The following is a 20,887-nucleotide window of genomic DNA, read 5'->3' on the forward strand; positions in this document are numbered from 1 at the left end:
AGTGTGCCACAGTCAGAACTTCAAATGAGGTTTCCAGGGACCCCACTTGAGCATCCTTTGCCCAAGAACTCTCAGCTTCTCTCAAATAAGCTATCAGTCATGCAGGGGCCTACTGTTGACAAAGTCTTTGTTGTCTCATTTTATGAATCATAAATCTTCCACTTAGGCCCACTCTAATTTCTCAGAGCAATGTGGAAGTGATAACCCTGGATTCTTGAAGCCAATGCCAGCAGAGTACAAACTCTGAAGGCTGTTACCAAGAGGGAAGGGGCTCAGTTAGTCCAGGAACCCAAGCACCAAAGTGGTGGTTGTCTGAGGACTGGCAGCCCAGTTCTGTTTGGAGAACCTTGTCATCAGATCAGCCACAGAAGCAGGATGATATAATGGAAATAGCCCTGGATTTGAAATCAAAAGAACCTGAATTCAATTCCCAGTTCTACCACTGACTCCCTTGGTGACCTTAGGCAAGTCCTTTATCTCTCTGGGTCTCAGTTTCTTCATCTATAAAATGAGGGGGTTGGGCTAGATGACTTCAAAAATTTCCTCCAAGTGTTCCTATGAATTGTTTGAAAAAAATGTTACATGGGGATCACAATTTATACTGTGGAAGGAGCAGCACCACCCCTGCCTATGACAAAAATGCAAATCCTCAAAGTAAAATAGGATCCTGGAATCTTGGACCCAAAGCATCCCAGAATCATTAACATTCCCCCAATTACCCAGACTGGTAATATCTGAATCATCTTTGCCCATCTTGTCCTTCTCTGCTGTCCTACCACAACCACCATCTAGTCATTTGACAAATTCTGTCCCACAAAATCTTTCATAGCTTTGATTATCCAAACAATCAATCAATGTAGAATCAGGAAAGAACTGAATTCAAAGCCACCTTCTCCCACTAGCTGAATCATTTAAAATTTCTCTGGGCCTCAGTTTCTTCATCTATAAAATAGGAATGATGGTACTTGCAATACCTACTTCCTAGACTGACAAGGTTCAAATGATATCATATATGTAAGGTGCTTCACAATACCTAAAGGTGCTGCGTAAATGACAGCTATCAATGAAAGAAATGGTTAAATACTTTCATTAGTCTCTCTATCTACCAGTAGTTGACACGGTGGATAGAATACTGGCTCTGGAGTTAGGAAAACATGGATTCAAATTTAACCTTAGACTCTTACTAATGGTATAACCCGCAGCAAGTCGTTTAATCTCTACCTGCCTCATTTTCCTCATCTATAAAATAGGGATAATTGTACCCACCTCCTTGAGGTTGTGTCTCAAATAAGATAGTATTTATAAAGTACCTTAGCACATAGTAGACATTTAATAAGTGCTTGTTCCCTTCCCCCCATATGCAGAATCACTAAATGCAGATTCCCAATTCTCTTTACAATTTAGTAGATTATCTCTGAGTGGTAGCCAAAAATTTACCACCCTGAAGCCAATTTGGAGATGCTCCTCTCCGAATTTAAGTAGATTGATCCTTAGATTACAAACAGAGCATGGCCAATTCCTCAAAGCTATGACAGATCAAACCTGACAGAATTTATGTTTTCCTGACATAGTCTTCTCAAAGCCAGTGTCACCTCCATACCATACTGGGCATGAGTGGGCCATTAGTGGTAGTGATTGAAGTTCTTTTTCCTTTCAATTAGCAAATATAATTTAGAATGATAAAAATTCATTGTTGGCAAGGCTGTGGAAAAACTGGCCTACTGTCACACTGTTGGCGGAACTTTTTTAATATATATTTGTATATTACAGGGGTTTATCTAAGACCAAACTATCATCATTGTTGGCGGAGCTTTGGGTTAGTACATTTACAGTTTGGAGAGTAATTTGGCAACATACAGTAAGAATTATGAACCTTTCATCTGACCCAGTGGTCCCACTGCAAGGACTGTCTTCTAAAGATATTGCTATAAAGAAGGAAAACTATCTTTTAAAAAATACTTTTAACTTCTGGTAATGATAAAAAATTTAGCAACATACTATATGTTGGATGGTTGGTGAATGGTTGAATAGGTTTTGGCACATTAATAGAATATTATGGATGACACCCCAAAATTAGAAAAATATGGACAATACCAAAAAAAGGAAAAGGTGTAAAAAATGGTGACATTTGAGGAAAGTATTACACTCACTGAAAACATATTAAAAAATAGCTGCAAAAATTGTATAAGTACACAGGAAAAGATATCAGGAGGGGACCAAGACAAATTATGACTATTTTTTTTAGTTTTATTGATATGTAAAGTTTGAAATTTAAGCCTTTGAATTCAAATTTCTCATTTTGTATATTCATATTTGTTGAGTTTATTATTGAATTTATAATGTGAAATTATCTTGAAAAAAATAAAATGAATGAGCTCAGTGATTTCTAAAGTCTCTCCTGGCTCTGTCACCCAACATCATAAGATCCTTCCCAGATCTAGCATCCTATTTTTTAAAGGTCCCTCCCAGTCAGTCAATCAGACCAATGTGCCAGGCATTGTGCTCTGAGGGTCCTCCCACCTCTGATATTCTCTAAGCCTAAGGCCTCTCTGGGTTCTGACATTCTCTGTTCTAGCATCCCTTCCAGCTTTGCCATTCTACATCCTTTGATCCAAGACTGTTCTAGCTCTGACTTTCCAAGAAATTGTTTCTAGAATCCATTATGTATTACTGAGCTATCTATTAATAGAGATTTCAATGTTGGAAGGTTTTAATTAAATTCAATACAAAAAGCATTAACAAAGCGCCTATTTTATTATATGTCAGACATTGTGATAGGCACTTGAAGATAGAGACCAAAAACAAAAACAAAAACCATTCCTCCCTCAAGTAATTTAGATTTTCACTGAGGGATACAACTTGTACTCAGGTAAATACAAGGTAATTTGAGAAGGGAGAAAGCATTAGGCAATGGGAGGGACTGTGGATTTCCTGTATTCCACATCAGTCATGTCATCTTAGGGGGTGCTGAAAGCCTATCCCAGTATCCCCAGTTTCTTCTCTGCTTCCTCTCCCAGATGAGCCAACCCTCTCCTAAAAGCCCTTTCCCAAGGAGCCTCATCCCCTGGACCCCCAAGCCCTACTTACCCAGAAGAGGTAACAAGAAATAAACAAGATATATTTCACAAGTTGGTTGGTTCGCATTGCTCTGGAAGCTGCTGGCCACACTCTACCACCAGGACTTCTGGGTTGTCTTCTCTGGATGGCATCTAGCCCGCCTTCTTTCCAGGCAGAGCAGTAGATTTCAACATGCCCAGTCCCATCCTTCCCCTGTCCAGGCATTTAAGGCTTGCCCCACCCTTGCCTTCAGTCTACATTATTTTAAATACATTTGCTCAAGACATTCATTCGGAAGGAGCTCTTGACCTCCAGAAAAAATTTTCCTTGCCTGTGGGTGACTGGACTTGTTCAGATTAACCCTTGAAGAGCAAACTAGAGGCTGTGGAGGAAAATAGGTTACCTTGGAGGAAATTCCAGCCCATTCTAAGGAAGAACCAGAGCTATCCAGGAATTAGATGGGCTTTACTGGAGAATAAATCAACAAATATCTATTAAGTGCCTACTATGTGCCAGGCCCAGGGATAACCTCTGGGGATACAAAGGAAAACAAAAATAATCCCTGACCTCGAGGAGCTCATAGCTAACAAGTAACTATGTATATATAAGCAAATAAGACAGAAGCAGTATGGCAGCCAGGTGGTTCAGTGGATAGAGAGCCAGACTCAGAGGGAGGAGGTTCAGATACTTCCTAGCTGTGTGACCCTGGTCAACTCACTTAACTCCAATTCCCTAGCTTTTATCACTACAGTATTGATTCTAAGACCAAAGGTAAGTGTTTTTAAAAAAGAGAGAGAGAGACATAAGCAGTATAAATGCAAGATAATCTCAGAGGGACGAAGGCCTAAATAATGGTTCCTCTTCAGGGATGGGGGAAGCAGAAACTTGTCGGGGAGGTGGTTGAGCAGGACTGTGCTTTAGCTATGAGTTAGACTAGTTAGTCAGTCTACAAGCATTTATCACACTCTTCGAATATGCCAGGCACTATGCTCGCAAAGAGCTTGCAACTGAATGAAGAAAACAAAAGCAGGCAAATATAATTCGGTGTTGGTCAGTTGTATCTGACTCTGGACCTCCTGTGAGGTTTTCTTGGCAAAGTTACTAGAGCGGTTTGCCATTTCTTTCTCCAGAAACTAATATGAACAAACAAGCTATATGTAGGGTAAGTAGGAAATAGTTAACAGAAGGGAGACACTGTAATACTTAGCATCAATTCTAAGACAGAAGATAAAGGTTTAAAGCAAAAAGTCTCCGAGTGAGTTAGGATTGGGAACAACACATTAAGTTCCCATGAGCTGTTTCTAGCTCATGTCCCAAGACCTTTCTTTAAAAAAAAAACTACCTTTCATCTTGGAATCAATACTATGTATTGGTTTCAAGGCAGAAGTGTGGTAAGGGCGAGGCAATGGGGGTTAAGTGACTTGCCCAGGGTCACACAGCTAGGAAGGGTTTGAGACTAGATTTGAACTCAGAACCTCCTGTCTCAAGGACTGGCTCTCTATCCACTAAGCTATCCAGCTGCCTACCTCCTACTACCTTCCTCTTAGCAACAACAATAATGATGATAATAAGAAGAACAGCTCATATAACCAGAGCTAGCAAAGCTTTCCCCATCCACTTCCATCCCACCACACATACCAGTTCAGTATTTGGGGATAATTAACAGCATGTATAGGTGGTTCAGTTTCCCAGGCACCTGGGACTAGGTTCAAACAATCTCACTGCTTTCTTTAGAGTTTGTTCAGGGGAGCAGCTGTGTGGCTCAGTCACTTGACCTTCATTGCCTAAACCTTACCGCTCTTCTTCCTTAGAACCAATACATAGTATTGATTCTAAGACAGAAAGAAAAGGTTAAAAAAAAAAAGTTGGAGCAGAAAAGACCAGGGTATTTTACATATCGTTAGCATCTCATTTACATTGCACTTTGCTCACAGGGCCCCCACCAAGTAGGCAAACAGAGTGAACCATGGGTAAAGCCACATAGACCAAAGTGGATCATGGGTAAAGTGACATCAGTTCCCTAGAGATATGGAGCAACCACTGTCCAAACAAATGACCCCTTCCCTAGTCTAATCAAGCATTCCCTTACTTTTACTCTTCCCTTCCCTTACCTGACCCCCTTCCCTCATTCCCTTCCTTTGAATTACTTACTTACTATACTAGCTACTCTGTTACTGTATCCCCCTATAAGAAAACTTGTTCCCTCCACATAGAGTCAGTTTGAGCCATCAATCAATTCCTTGGAGGAGACCCCATATCAAGGGAGGCTCCGTCCTTGCCTTTGTCTTCCCTCAATAGTCCAGGTGGCATCATGTAAATCTGAGGCACCTCGGGAGCTAGAAAGCAACTATTCTCAGGTCCAGGGGCAGCTAGAGCAGGGGCTTCCCAAGGGAAGTTTGAGCCTGGGCTTCAGGAGTGAACATGCGAGAAGGATTGCCTGAGCTTGGAGATGGCCTTGGAAGGTCCTGGGTCCACCATAGCTGCTCTCCTACACACTGAAAGGAGGCCCAACAATTACTTCAGAGCTCTTGGGTCCACTTGGGAGGATGAGCCCAATTCCTGGTGCTGAAAGACATCTAAAATGAGGGGGCCAGTGAAGAGCAGTGGTGAAATATAATGGTGTCTAAGTAGGGGGTTTCATTTTTTTCACCCTTACCTTCTATTTTAGAATTAAAAATAAGGGGCAGCTGGGTAGCTCAGTAGATTGAGAACCAGGCCTAGAGACGGGAGGTCCTAGGTTCAAATCTGGCCTTAGATAATTCCCAGCTGTGTGACCCTGGTCAAGTCACTTGACCCCCATTGCCTAGCTATTACCACTCTTCTGCCTTGGAGCCAATACACAGTATTGACTCCAATAAATTAAAAAAAAAAAGAATTAAAAATAAGTACTCATTTCAAGGCAAAAGAGTAGCAAAGTCTAGGCAACTGGAGTTAAATGACATGACATACAACCAGGAAGAATCAGAGGTCACATTTGAACCCAGGACCTCCCATCTCCACACCTGGCTCTCTAGCCACTGAGCTACCCTTATTCTATGTTCTAATGAATTTTAAGTCTTGCCTCTTGGGAAAGGCTAGCAGTAGTAACAACTTAGAGTATTGTGTTTGAAGTTGTTCTACCAATGCATGTGTGTGTTGTGGATTGAGCATTTCTTCTATGTGCAGGAAATACATGTCGGTCCTTTACCGGGCTGATGTGGAACATTGTTTTACTCTCACTTTTTGAGGAGATGCTAGAATTTCATGCAGAACCAAACCCAGTTAGGGCCCTGGGCGTGGGTCCAGAGCAGAGGGGACCAGCTGGGGTCACCTTTCTGCGCCTCATTATGGATTGCAAAGCCCTTTTCTCTCCACGACCCCAGGGAGGTACAGTAGGGAGATATCTCTGAAAAAGAAAACTGGACAAAGGAGGAACTATGCAAGTACATACAGTACCTATAAATCTGCTGCCTGGAGGAAGGGATATTAACTTGACCTCAAGGGAGCAAGTCTAAACACCAGTTCTCCCTGGGCCTTTGCCAAGGCTTTGGGTGGGTAAGCCTCAGGTGGCTGAAGTGGAATCTCCAGTTCTTGGCCCTTGCCCCACCCCTGCCACCACCTGCCTGCCAAAGCTCCTGGTGCTTCTGTGGAAGTTCTGAGAGCTCATTGGAAAGTGGACTCTGCAGTACTGAGGACACAGACCAGGGAGTGTCCAGCTCTGAACCCTGTTCATGCAATCTCGAATCCCCGGAGATGCTTCTGGGTGCTGAGATCTGTGCTCAGCACTAACCCTGGGTACGATCTTCCTGGAGAGAGGAGACTCCCGACACTGAAATCTTCTAGTCCTCTCTAGCCCTTCTTCCTCTGCCAGGCCTGCTCTGGCTCTCTCTTCCCCTTCTTCCCTTCTCTACATCTAACCTAGAGTTAAAATCAACTGTAGTGGACCCCAGCTCATTTCTCCCCTAACCCTGACCACCGCCTTTTAAGAAAACCCCAGGGGATTCCCACCTTCCTCCTCTGTTCCTACCCAAGTGCTGCTGCTGAATAGAGCTGGAGGAAGTCATGCCACCCAACTTACTGTTGCTGGGTTGTTCAGTTGTATTAATTGTGTCCAACGCTTCAAGACACCATTCCAGGGTTTGTTGCCAAAGATGGTTTGTCATTTCCGTCTCCTGATCACTTTATAAATGAAGAAATTGGGGCAGAGAGGGTCAAGTAACTTGTCCAGGGTCACACCACTAAGAAGTATCTGAGGTGAGATTTGAACTCAAGTCTTTCAGATTCTGAAGCCCAGTGCTCTATCCTCTGTCACCTAACTGCCTGCCTGGCCTGTCGTAAATATTTAATAAATGCTTGTTGACTTGACTTCACATATCCAATCATTTGTCAAAGCTTGTGTCTGTCTCCATGATATTGCTCAAATCTGTCCTCTTCTTTGTGGTCCCCACTCTTCTCTCACTTAGATTGTTGATGTAATTTCCCAACTGGTCTTCCTGCCTTAGTTTCTCCCCCTTTCCTAATCCATTGAACATCTGTTGCCAAAGTAAAAGTGAGAAGATTTCACTTGCTACTCTAATAACTAATGGCTCCCAATTGCCTCAAGGATCATTTGATCAAGTTGTTTGATTTAGCTTTCTTTTTCACTTTGAAATTTTTATTTAATTAGACCAAAAAAAAAAAAAGACAAAACTCAGTCTTAAGTCCAGTGGTCTCAGAAAACAGTCCGGGTGGGCAGGGGAGGAGATAGTTGCTATTCCTGTTTGGCTTTCTTGCTGTTGTTAATTTAGAATAATTTAGAATTTTCCATGGTTACATGAATCATGTTCTTTCCCTCCCCTCCCGTAGCCAATGAGCAGTTCCACTGGGTTTTACATGTGTCATTGATCAAGACCTATTTCCATATTATTGATATTTACACCAGAGTGATCGTTTAGAGTCTATATCCCCAGTCATATTCCCATCAACCCATATGATCAATCAGGTGTTTTTCTTCTGTGTGATTTAGCTTTTAAAGACTTCAACCATCTGACCCCCACTTACTTTTCCATCTTTATTATACATAACTCCCCTGTCTTGTGTGAATTTTAAAACTATTCCACCCTAATCAGAATGAACTTTAGAAGATCTGATTTAGCTATTTCCTTATCAGTCACAATGGAGATACTTGGAATAACAGAATCAGGTCTTGGAAACTCTACATTTCTCCACCCTTCTTAGTTTAACAAGATTAGGAAGGTCTGCATCAAACTCAATATTTAATTATCTGAGGAAATAGTCTTCAACAGGAACGTACAGAAAAACAGACAGAGCCCTGGACTGTCCTAAGTCAAGCTAAGTGATCATTGGTACAGATGAGACACAGGAAAATGACGTAAAACCATCCATATAAGGCACGTCACTTCCTCTCTCTCCCTCTTTCCCTGGAGAGGCGACTGGCTGAAAGTGTGCTAGGTGTTTCGACATCTTGGAGTGTTAGTGGTGAGTTTTGCCCTTGAGCTAATTCAGGTTCGGGCATCTTAGCTGAGCCCCTTTGGAGGTCAGGCTGATTCTTTCCTCCTTCACACTCAAAACCTTACTTTCTAAATCTCCTAATCTTCCCGCCTGGTACTAGCCCCTTCCTTCTTCCTTTTTTTTAATCTCCTCCACTATATCAATTAAATGACCATAAAATTTCCAGCTGAGTTTGGGCATTACATTAGGATTTTATAAATAAAATCCTTGGCGACCATATATAATTATTACATTCAGTTTCACCATAATTTTATCCTTTACACTTGGCAGCTAGGAGGCCCTATAGTGCCTAGAAGTGCTGGACCTGGAATCAGAAAGACTCATCTGTGTGGGTTCAAATCCAGCCTCAGACACGTACTAGCTGTGTGGCCCTGGGCAAGTCATGTAACCCTGGTTGCCTGTAGTTTCCTCTTCTATAAAATGGACTGGAGAAGAAAATGGCAAATGACTTTAGTATTTGGGGCAAGAAAACTCCAAATGGGGTCAGGAATATTCTGATACAGTTGAACAACTTTCCTGCCTAAGCCCTAGAGAGTAGCTAAATGAGCCTGTTCTTCAAGCTCAGTCTCTCATCTTCCCCTTTTTACACTGGCTGCTGACTTGCAAGGAATGAGCTGCCTCTTCTTCTGTGCCTTTCAGGATCCCTTGTTTCCTCCAAAATTCTGCTCAGATACCACCTTCTACCGGAAGCCTTCCCTGATCTCCCCAGGTATATTCCACCCCCTCCAAAAAATTTACCTGATAATATTATTCTATGTATTCTTGAAATACACTTATTTATGTCTCCCTGATAGAATGTATACATGCTCTTTTGTTGATAGGGTCTTTGTATCCTCGGTGCCAGGTAGAAAAGACACTTTTAAGAAATGCTTGTTTAGGGCCAGCTATGTAGCACAGTAGATAGAGAGACAGACCTGGAGTCATGGGGACTTGAGTTCAAATCTGCCCTCAGATACTTCCTGGCTGTATGACCCTGGGCAAGTCATTTAACCCAAATTGCTTAGCCATTACTGACTTTCTGCCTTGGAACTGATACTCGGTATTGATCCTAGACTGAAAGGTAATATGTTTTTTAAAAAATACTTGTCAGTGGATTGGTTAGTACCCAGAATTCTCAACCTCCTCATCTCTGCCTCCTGGCTTCTGCTTCTTTCAAGACCCAGCTAAAAATTCATCTTCTAAAGGAAGTCTTTCCCAATCCCTCCTAATTCTAGTGCTTCTTCCTGTTCACTATTTCCTATTTATCCTGAATATAGCTTGTTTGTATATGCTGTATTAGTTTGCTTGTTGTCTCTCTCTGTCCCAGGCAATTAATGGTGCAGTAGATAGGCTGGGCATGGAGTCAAGAAGACCTGAATTCAAATCCAGCCTCAGATATTTGCTCACCATGTGACCCTGGGCAAGTCATTTAATCTCTGTCCCAGGTTCTTCATCTATAAAATGGGGATGATAGCAGCACCTACCTCAAAGAGTTGCTGTAAGGATCAAATGAGATCATCCTGATAAAGCATCTGACAGAGTAGGAACCTAATAAATGCTTATTGCCTGACTGGCTGATTAAGACATTTGGAGAAAGATATGACAGTTTATAGCTCTGGACAAAGGTCCAAAGTTTCACTGGATCCACCTAAGGCTCCTCAGTGTTAGTAATTTGCATGACACCACAAGGGCACACGTACATGCACACACACATGAGCATCCCTTGCAGTCCCCATTATGGAGCTGAAAAGAATCCCTCCAATGCAGCTCCACCAGGGGAAAGTATATTTCAAAAAACAGGCTTGAACATACTTTAAAGATTTTTAAAGCTAGCTAGTTAATTGGGGATGGGGGAGAGGGTCATACAGCTAGGAAGTGTCTGAATCTAGATTTGAACCCAGGACCTCCCATCTCTGAGCCTGACTCTCAAACCACTGAGCTACCCAGCTGCCCCTCTTGTCCCCCTTTTATGAATGGTATTTTCCCAAAGAAGAATAGAAGTTCTCTGAGGACATACTCCTTCTTTTTGCTTGTATTTCTCTCCCTGGCCCTCAGCACAGAGCCCCAAACCTAGCCAGAGCTTAATAAATGTTTATTGCTTCCCTGCTTTAGGGCCCGGCTTCTTAACCCGGTGTCCATTCAATTATTATTTTTTTAATGTTTTGATACTTGAGTGCTAATAAAATTCTTTCCTTTGCAATTCTATGTATCTTATTTTCTGCATTAAAACCCATTATTCTCTGAAAACCCTACAGGCTTCATCAGACTGCCAAAAGGAGAAATGACTTTTAAAAAAATGAAGACTGCCTCCCTGCCTTAAAGGAAAGAAGCTGCAATTCCGGGGAAGACCACTAGATGGCGATAGAAAGCAGCCCAGGGGAAAGCTACAGATGCTCACATCTCCGAGCATGTCAGTAGTTCTACAGCACTGGGAACATGGGTCGTCCTCGTCATAATGTTCTATACAATATGAATGAATGGCCAGACTACACGTATCTCATGTACCTTTCACATATGTTTCTAGTCAAGTAAATACACTTGTGTGGGTCACATACACATTGGCAGAGACTTTTGCTTCTGGGAACTAAGATGGTGGAGGGAGGAAGGAAGGCTCTGAGTTTGCCCAAAACCACTTCCAAGCAACCACCAAAAAATAAAGCCTCAAAAGGCACAGTAGAGGGGCAGAACCACCAAAATTCAGGGTGAAGCAGTAGCTTAGCACGAGATGACGAGGAAGGACAGCAGAAGAAACCCTTCTCACGGGGGTAAGAGGACCATGCTGCCAGACCTGAAGGCATCCATCAATAGTGAAGGGAGCTGAACCCACGCTGGTCCAACAAGGCAGCCATCCCTCGAACCAGTCAGGAAGCCTCCTTGAAGTGCACCCTGCAGGACCCAAAGGCAGCCAGGCCAACCCCAGGCACTGGAATAGACCACAATACAAGCTCGGGACAGTATTCCATCCACTCCAGGAATCAAGCTGAACTTCCACATATAAGCATGGTCAAGAAAGAGCTGGGGAAAATGAGCAAAAAACAAAGGAAAAAACCCAACCTTAGAAGTTGCTTTATTGACAGGGAAGATCAAAATACAAATTCAGAAAAGCAAACCAAACAATGTCAAAATGGGACCAGGTGAAGCCTCAAAGGAAAGTGTGAAAGAGTATCAGGCCTTAAAACAAACGAACAAACAACAACAACAACAAAAAAAACTCCTGGAAGAACTCAAAAACAGAAGTTAATAAGAGAGGTAGAAGAAAAATTAGGAAAAGAAATGAAGGTAATAGTTAACAGCTTGGGGGGGGGGGTGGATTTCCTGAAGAAAGCCACTCCCTAGAAACTAGAATTGGACAAATGGGAAAGGAAAAACAAAAATCCATTGAAGAATTCCTTAAAAAGTAGAATTGGAGGGGCAGCTGGGTAGCTCAGTGGATTGAGAGCCAGGCCTAGAGATGGGAGGTCCCAGGTTCAAATCCAGCTTCAGCCACTTCCTAGCTGTGTGACCCTGGGCAAGTCACTTGACCCCCATTGCCTAACCTTTACCACTCTTCTGCCTTGGAGTCAATACACAGTATTGGCTCCAAGATGGAAGGTGAGGATTAAAAAAAGTAGAAGTGGTCAAATGGAAAAGTTCAATGAAGAAAATAACTTCCTAAAAATTAGAATTGGGCAAATGGAAACTAATTATTCCACATACACATACATTGGTAGAGTGATACACCTGTGAGAAGCTTGTGTGTATGGGAGAAATCTTCTCACATGTTATTTGATTAAATATCTTTTGTTTCAAGCCCTCTATTTGACCTAGTAAAAGTAAATGCATGGATGGGAACTCAAGAAATATGGTTTTACATAAATGTTAACTCACAAAGTATGTCAAACCTGTAGTAGCTTTCAGAGGGACTATGTATCAGACTAGACCCAAGTGCTATATAAATTCCATAGGAATTTAAAGGTAAGAGAGATCAGCAAAGCCTCAGTGACCTAGGAAAATTTCATGGAAGAGAATAATATTAAATTGTAGCCATGGCCAGAAGGGAAACATCTCTTCCATCCAGAAGTGAATATGCTGTGCTAGAAACCCCAGGATAGCTTCCCTGGCCTCCAGTAAGACTCAACTCATAACTAATCTTCTATAGTCGGCCTTTCCTAGTTCCCCCTTCAACTTTTCTAGAAATGTTTTATACGTATATATTGTATCCCAATGTGAGTGCTTTGAGGGCATAAACTGGGTTCGTGCTTCTTGACCAACTGACCCAAGGTCTCTTTCATGTATATTATTTCCTTTGTAGGTGAGTCCCCTTTTGCTGGATAGGTCTTTGAAGAAATAAGCATCCGAGGGAAAGAGTCTCTCTCTGTCTCTCTCTGAATATTGGCACATTCATGGTCTAACTCAGAGCTTTGTTGTAGACCAGATGAGAGAATGTACACAATAGGGTACAATGAGAAGAGCACTGGATTTGGAATCAAATGAGTTGGGTTAAAATCCTAGTTCTTCCCTCTAAGTAACCTTAGGATTGGAGTGTGAGTGAGTCCATCTTAACTTTAGCCCTCTCTATCTAACCAGTCCCAGACCATGCTTTTTGCTAGCCACCAGGCCACTGTGATATTGAAATCACTTTAAAGGACTGATATATATTAATTTAAGGTCGCCAAAGAATTCAGCTATGTAATTCCCAAATGAAACACTCAAGTCAGATGCCAACTTTTTTTATGGTGTTTTAATTACAAACAGGAGGAAGAAAGTATTAGAGGGAGAGAGAGAGAAGGGAAGGGAAGAGAAGGAAAGAGGGTTTAAATACCCACTCTGCTCAGGCTGAGCCAAAGCGGGCCTAAGGCCCTGGATAGCCAAGGCAAGGAAAGAGATCAGTCTTTATCACTCACGTGACCAAACTGGAAAAAAACAGTCTGCAGGCTCCTCCAACTCCAAGCACCAGCCTTCAACTGACTCTAGCCCTCCTCACAGGAAGTCCCGAGAACCCCAGAGGCTGTTCTCTACCTCACTTCCTGCATCTCACATGTGCCAATGGTGGCTCTAGCTTGACCTAGGACCACCCAGAGGTCTGTCCTTTTTGCACATGTCTGTTGAAGGCCATATTCTCAAATAACTGAATATTGAGTTTTGCTGCAGCCCTTCCTAATCTTGTTACCCTGAGTAGGGTAGAGATTGTAGTTTCCAAGACCTGATTCTGTTATTCCAAGTATCTCTATTATTATTGATCAGGAAATAGCTAAATCCCATCTTCTAAATAATGGTCTGAATAAGTTTGAAATTCACACCACCAGAATCCAACCAGACTCATGTTCCTGAGTTCAAATCTAGTAAGGGTTTTAAAAAAAAGTAAAATTGGTCAAATGGAAAAGGAAGTACAAAAGTTCAATGAAGAAAATAACTTCCTAAAAATTAGAATTGGACAATAGCTGTGTCTATATGCATGTATTCAGTAGTGGTAGTCTCTCGGTGACCAAGAATGACAATTGTCTTTGTGCGTTATCATCTATTGATGTGCCCTCATGTGGCTTTGAAGTCTAAAGTCTGAGACGCACAGTTTGTGGCACATGGGGCATGGGATGCCAGTTGTTACGGGAGGGGCAGTTGTGGCCTGGTGTCGGCGTTCACGCACAGCGGCAAGACGTCGACGTTGCTCATCTTCAAAGGTGGCGGCGGCATGGTTAATGTGGGTTCGCCAGCTGCTTCTGACAGAGGCAGTGAGTTCTAGTTGCTTTGGTGTCATGCCAGCCCACTTCAAGTTTGACTTTAGCTGATCCTTGAATCTTTTCTTTGGTCTGCCTTGTTTCCTGAGTCCAGCTGACAGTTCACACTGTGCATATCTTTGTGCACACTCATCTTTGCATGTATGCATGTATACAACCAAATGGGGGAGACAATAGGCAAACATATATACACACACGTGTATTTGTTTGCATGTTGTCTCCCTCATTCAATGGTAAGTTCCTTCAGGGCATGGATTGCCTCTTGCTTCTCCTTATAACCTTAACACTTAGTACAATGCCTGTCATATAGTGGGTACTATCTATCTATCTATCTATAGATCTATTGATCTATCTATATCTGTCTATCTGTCTACCGATCCATCTATCTACCTATCTAATTAAGAGGGTTGGGAAAGGTTTCCTGCAAAAGGTGGGATTTAGGCAGGATTTAAAGGAAGTCAGAAAGCAGAGATGAAAAGGGAGAACATTCCAGAAATAGAATAGAGCCAGTGAAAATACCTGGAGTTGAGAGAGGAAGTATCTTGTTCAGGGAAGAGAAAAAAGGCTAATGTCACAAGATAGCTTAGTACAAGGAGAGGAGAAAGATGTAAGAGGATTAGAAAAAGCAAAGGGACTTTGAATTGGGTTATGAAGGGCTTTGAATACCAAAAGGGTTCTATATTTGATCCTGGAGGTGATAGGAAGCCACTAGAGTTTATTGAGTAGGGGAGGATAGCATGGTCAGACCTTGTTTTAGGAAAATTACTTTGGATGCTGAATGGAGGATGGATTGGAGTGAAGAGAGACTTAATTAAGGCAGGCAGATCCACCAAGCAGGCTACTGCAATAGTCCTGGCATGGGGTGATGAGGGTGGCTGTGATCAGGGAAGGACTGATGATTGATTGATGATGCGAAGGCGAAATTGACAGCCGTTGGCAATGAATTGACTATGATGGATGGATAGCTAAAGTAAGGAATCAAGAATGAAGAATGCCTCCCAGGTTGTGAATCTGGAGGACTGGGAGGATGATGGTATCCTCAGGAGTAATAGGGAAGCTTGGAAGGGTAGAAGGTTTAGAATGAAGACTAAGAAGCTTTGTTTTGGACATGTTGGGTTTAAGATATCTCCTGGATCCAGTTTTAGATGTCTGAAAGGCAGTTGGAGATGAGAGATTTGAGGTCAACAGAGAGATGGAGGCTGGATAGGTGTGAGAATCATCAACATAAAGATGATAATTAAGTCCACAATCCAGGACAGAGGCCAGGGGGACACCTACAGTTAGTAGGTATGACCAGGACAAGAATCCAGCAAAAGAAACTGAGTAGAGGAGTAGTCAGGTAAGAGGGAAACCAGGAAGAAGGAGTGTTCCAAAAACCTGGAGAGAAGAGAGTATTGAAGAGAGTGACAGGTAACACCAAGGGCTGCAGAGAGGTCAGGAAAGAAGACTGAGGTGAGGAAAGCCCATTGACTTGGAGATGAGGAGATCTTTAGTCATCTTAGAGAGAGCAGTTTGGGTGGGATAATGAGGTCAGAAGCTGGAGGGCAGAGGGTTAAGAAGAGAGCCAGAGGGGAGGAATTGGAGACACCCCCCCCCCTTCCCCAGTGCTAATGCCTTTCTCTGAGATTTGTTCTGTATGTAGCTTGGATGTACATCATTGTTTCCCCCATTAGACTGGGAGCTCTTTGGGGACAGAGATCACCTTTGGCCTTTCTTTGAATCCCTAGCACTTAGTACAGTGCCTGGCACATAGTAAATACTAACCACATATCTGTGGCAGGAATAGCTGGGTAATATACAGCAGACAGAGCACTGGACCTGGAATGAGGAAGATCTGAATTCATATCCAGCCTCAAATATTTACAAACTGGGGGCAGCTGAATAGCTCAGTGGATTGAGTGTCAGACCCAGAGATGGGAGGTCCTGTATTCAAATCTGACCTCAGACACTTCCCAGCTGTGTGACCCTGGGCAAGTCACTTGACCCCCATTGCCTAGCCCTTACCACTCTTCTGCCTTAGAACTAATACAAAGTATTGATTCCAATACGGAAGGTGAGGGTTTAAAAAATATAGTTACAAACCGTGTGACTTTGGACAAATTAGCCTTTAATGCTGTCTGCCTCAGGTTCCTCATCTGTAAAATGGGAATAATAATACTACCCACCTCCTGGGCTTATAGTGAGGCCCAAATGAGATAGTAAAATACTTAGCACAGTGCCTGGTGCTACATAGTATATAGTTTTAAATAAATGCTCATTTCCTTACTTGAATTTCTAAACTATGAGAGTAGAGCAAGCACACATTTCCTTCCAGGTCAGCACGCTGAGGAAAACAAATCCTATGACTTGCCTAAAGTCCCAGAGAGCCCAGGACTAGGATCTGAACACAGGTCTCCTGCCTTTGGGTCTGGGGCTCTTTGCAGCCTGCTAGTAGCAGCCAAGACTACCTCTCTGCCATGTTGGACACATTCCTTGATTCTGGGAGTCCTGAGGGCCCCCTGGAGATTAAGCCTTGGGCTAAAATTAGAGCCACAACTGCCTTTGGATTTCTCACACATGAGCAGGGACGCTCCCCCTCCTTGTCCTCTTCTCGTCCCCAGTGGCAGAAGGCTAGGAACATTCTCAGGACAGCAAGACCCAGAACACGGGAGGCACGTATGTCAGCTCAATTGTCACAAGGTGGCTGACCCCAGAGCACACTATGAAACTATTTTGGGACTGAGTACTCAGAGCCAAACACCAGCAAGGATCATATGAAAGGCCTGGATTCACTCCTCTCTGAAAGGAGGGAATTATGGGCAGGCTGGCTCTGGGTGCCCTCTCCATGCCAGATCCCATGATCCCATGTGGGCCAGGCGGCAGACTTCAACCCTCATTTGTCTGTTTCTTATGCACAGAAGACCGGCACGGTCCCTGGAAACTTCAAGTAAACACAGGAGAACAATCTGGGGCAAGTGCCTCTCTCCCTGAATCTGTCCCAACTCTAAAATGGAGACAAACTCCAATAGCCATCCAGTCTATTACAGTTTGGAGTTTATTTTTTAGGGAAGAAGAGGAATCAGGACTTTGGGGGGGGGGGGGTTCTGATGTGAGGCTTCTTCCACAGAAGCAATAGCAATGGAATTTAGGAATTTTAGGTTAACCGAGGCAAAGAGAAGTTAAATAACTTGCATGTGGCCAATGGATCGGACTTTTGTCCTGCCCCAGACTTCGATGACTCTGGAAGACAGTGAGGTTGAAGACTGTGCAACTCTGCCTCACTTAAATCCAATTCACCCACGAGCCAAGACATCACCCTGTGTTGTCACTGATCCTCTTCAAAATGAAGGACAAACAACAACTTACCTGTGGTCACACAGTTAGGATGCAGTAAAGCCAGAGGCAGGACTCAAACCTAGACCTTCCTATCTCCAAGGCTGGTCCTCTATCCTCTATACCAGGCTCCTCTCAACATTCTATGCCCCAATAAAAAGACCCAAAACAGGGGTCAGCATGACCAGTTCCATGTTCTGAGGTCTACTGGGAGCCATAGCATAGTTGAAAGAGAATATATTCTGGGAGCAGTTAGGTAGCACAGTGGATTGTGTAAAAATGGAGATTTGAACCCCAGACTTCAATCCCCAGAACTCCTTGGTACTTCCTAGAATTCCCTATAATCTCACCTGAGATCCCCACCCCAGCAATTTGTATTTAAACTGGCTGTATCACCTACTTCCTCTTTTCCTCTACTCAGAGATTGCAACAAGATGTAAGTTAATTGTGAATGGGCTAATCAGCCCTAGGCATGTGCCTTTCTTATTTTGTATTTTCTTTTTTCCTTGATTTCTAATAATCTTAATAAACCTCATAAAATATAATATTTTTATCAGTAGAGACTAAATTTAACTTTTACAATAGAACACTAAGTTGGGAAGGCTTGGATTCAAATCTGGCCTCAGATACTTCCTAACTAAGTGACCCTGGGCAAGTCACTTAACCCCCATTGCTTAGCCCTTACCACTCTTCTGCCTTGGAACCAATATACAGTATTGATTCTAATATGGAAGGTAAGTGTTTAAAAAAAAAAGAGTGTGGAACACCATTGGGTATAAGAAGAATAACAAGGAGGGAAGGGGCCAGAGAAACTGGCTCTTTGCTGTTCCTCCTAAATTGGCATTTAATTTCTCACTTCCATACCTTTGTACCCTTTAAAATACCATGCTAGGAATATATGCCTGTGTCAGCTCCACCTCTGATGGGAAGTCTTTCTTAATCTGAGTTTTCAGCATTCCCTCTCTTTTCAAAATCTGCTCATATGTTGACCCTGTCCTTCTAATAGAATTGAGTATAAACTTAAAATTCCTGCTCCTTAAGGGTATTCATTGTTTCTTGTAGTTTTCTACCAAGAGCCTAGCACAGTGCCTGGAGTATAGCAGGTACATAACAAAATCTAGTCGAATTGAAAATGTGTATGTTGACAAGCCCTCAGTAGAACACAAGCTCCTTGAGGCCAGGGACCATTTTTCATTTTGTCTACCTCTCCAGTGCCTTACCCATTTTTGCTGTCATTGTTCGGTACTGTCTGATTCTTCGTGACCCCATTTAGAGTTTTCTTGGCAAAAGCTTTGTAGTGGCTTGCCATTTCCTTCTCCAGCCCATTTTACAGATAAGGAAACTGAGGCAAACAGAGTTAAGTTGATGGGGATGAGCAGTGATGGAGACAGGACCCTGCATTTTAAGATCCCGTGCTTTTTATGTTAGCAAATATTGCAAAATAGAATGAAAGAAAGTATAGACTAATCCTGTGCCTTTTTCCCATGCCACATACCAACCTGGGCTTTCCCTGTGCCTTCCACCCAGCTGATAAAAGCTTGTCAAACATTCCAAATCTGTAGAGGAGAATATCTGAGATATCTCACAGGTTGGCAGATGATGTTAAAGAGAACACAGGAGAGAACATACTCCATGCACACTGGGGGTCTTTACAGTCAAGGGAAATCCCCAAATCTATACATGTCCCCTTTTCTTTTTTGCATCCTAAATTCACATTATGACATGAAGACCTTAAAATGCATCTCCACCTACAAGAGTACCCCCCTCCTCGACACCTGTTTTTCAGGGGGTTTTGGCCTGGAAAACCCCGAAACTCCCAGGGGGAGGATAATTCTTAGAAAAAGTGGAGAGTTCCCAGGGATGGGAGGAGGCAATCCCCTAGACACTCAGTAAATCTAGAAACCTGAATCCCTGCAATGGCTATTCCATCGCCCTGGTCACAGTCTCTGTAACATCCTCAAAGAAGTACTTTCATGCCTTCAGAGGAATAGAGTCTGAGCTTCCAATTCTTTGGGCAAAAAACTGCCTTCACTTTCCCACAACCAATTCACTTTTTTATTTTTTTAAACCCTCACCTTCCATCTTGGAATCAGTACTGTGTATTGGCTACAAGGCAGAAGAGTGGTAAAGGCTAGGCAATGGGGGTCAAGTGACTTGCCCAGGGTCACACAGCTGAGAAGTGTCTGAGGCCAGATTTGAACCTAGGACCTCCCATCTTTGGACCTGGCTCTCCATCCACTGAGCTACCCAGCTGCCCCAACCAATTCACTTTTGCACAGCAGAGTGACTTGTCCAGAGTCATGGGGCTAAGTGTCTGAGGCTAAGTTTGAACTCATGAAAATGTCTGCCTGATTCCAAGCCTAGTGTTCTATTCATCGTGCCACCTGGCTGTCCATGCCTTCGCATAGTAGGAGCTTACTATTTGTTGGATTGTATTGGATCATTAATTGTTTTTGTAGAATGGAAGCTCTTTGAAGACAACTCCTTCCCATTTTGTCTTTTTGTCTCCAGCACCTAGCAGAGCTCCTGGAACAGAGGAGATACTCACTGGATTGGTTTTGGTGGGATTTCAGCATTAACCTTCTTTCTCTATTATTTACTTAAGGGATTCATGCAACAACCATGGAGGAGTGCATTAGGTGGCCTCTAGCTCTTTATTAATTCTAAGTCTGTGACCATGAGGAAAAAATCCATCTTGGCACAGCAATATTTGCAGGGGCAGCTACTTGCTGGGAGCATAGGGTCACAGAGGAACTCTGCAAGAGACTGCAAAGGTCATGTAGTCCAGTCCCCTCCCTTCGTTCTCTCTTTTTTAAACAGATGAGGAACCTGAGAGTGCATACTTTGTTTTTGGCCAGAGCTTAACACACTGAGAGAGCCTTGATAGAGAATGTCTGGAACTCTTAAGATTCCTCTTGGAGGGGGCAGCTAGGTGGCTCAGTGGATTGAGAGCCAGACCCAGAGACGGGAGGTCCTTGATTCAAATCTGGCCTCAGACACTTCCCAGCTGTGTGACCCTGGGAAAGTCACTTAACCTCCATTGCCTAGCCCTTACCACTCTTCTGCCTTGGAGCCAATAAGCAGTATTGACTCCAAGACGGAAGGTAAGGGTTTTTAAAAAAAATTAAAAAAGAAAAGAAAAGATTCCTCTTGGATGGTCTGGTGGTTCCCAGGTACCCTGGTGATGGGCGTTAGTGGGAAATCTATAGCATTTTTATTATACACATACACACGCCTGGAAAATATAAGTCCAAGGTGATGTCTTCTTCTTGTCTTCTGATTTCCTTGGATCTGAAATGTGAAAAGAATGGGAAGAAGGGAAAGGGCGCTCTGAA

The 20,887-nt window shown here is 43.0% G+C and overlaps 1 protein-coding gene across 3 annotated transcripts in view; it reads right to left on the bottom strand.

The window, feature by feature from the left end:
* The window catches only part of LOC103104669 (tetraspanin-33-like), a 31,595-nt gene extending 25,746 nt beyond the window's left edge, over nt 1–5,849 (bottom strand). For all 3 annotated transcript variants that reach the window (XM_007489747.3, XM_007489746.3, XM_056822284.1), the window contains exon 1: nt 3,088–5,849. In XM_007489747.3, the coding sequence (XP_007489809.1) occupies nt 3,088–3,282 (195 nt within the window). In that variant the 5' untranslated portion in view covers nt 3,283–5,849. The remainder of the gene's footprint in view (nt 1–3,087) is intronic.
* Nucleotides 5,850–20,887: the final 15,038 nt, after the last annotated feature.

Source organism: Monodelphis domestica, chromosome 3 (genome assembly GCF_027887165.1).
Source record: "Monodelphis domestica isolate mMonDom1 chromosome 3, mMonDom1.pri, whole genome shotgun sequence".
Taxonomy (NCBI): Eukaryota; Metazoa; Chordata; class Mammalia; order Didelphimorphia; family Didelphidae; genus Monodelphis; species Monodelphis domestica.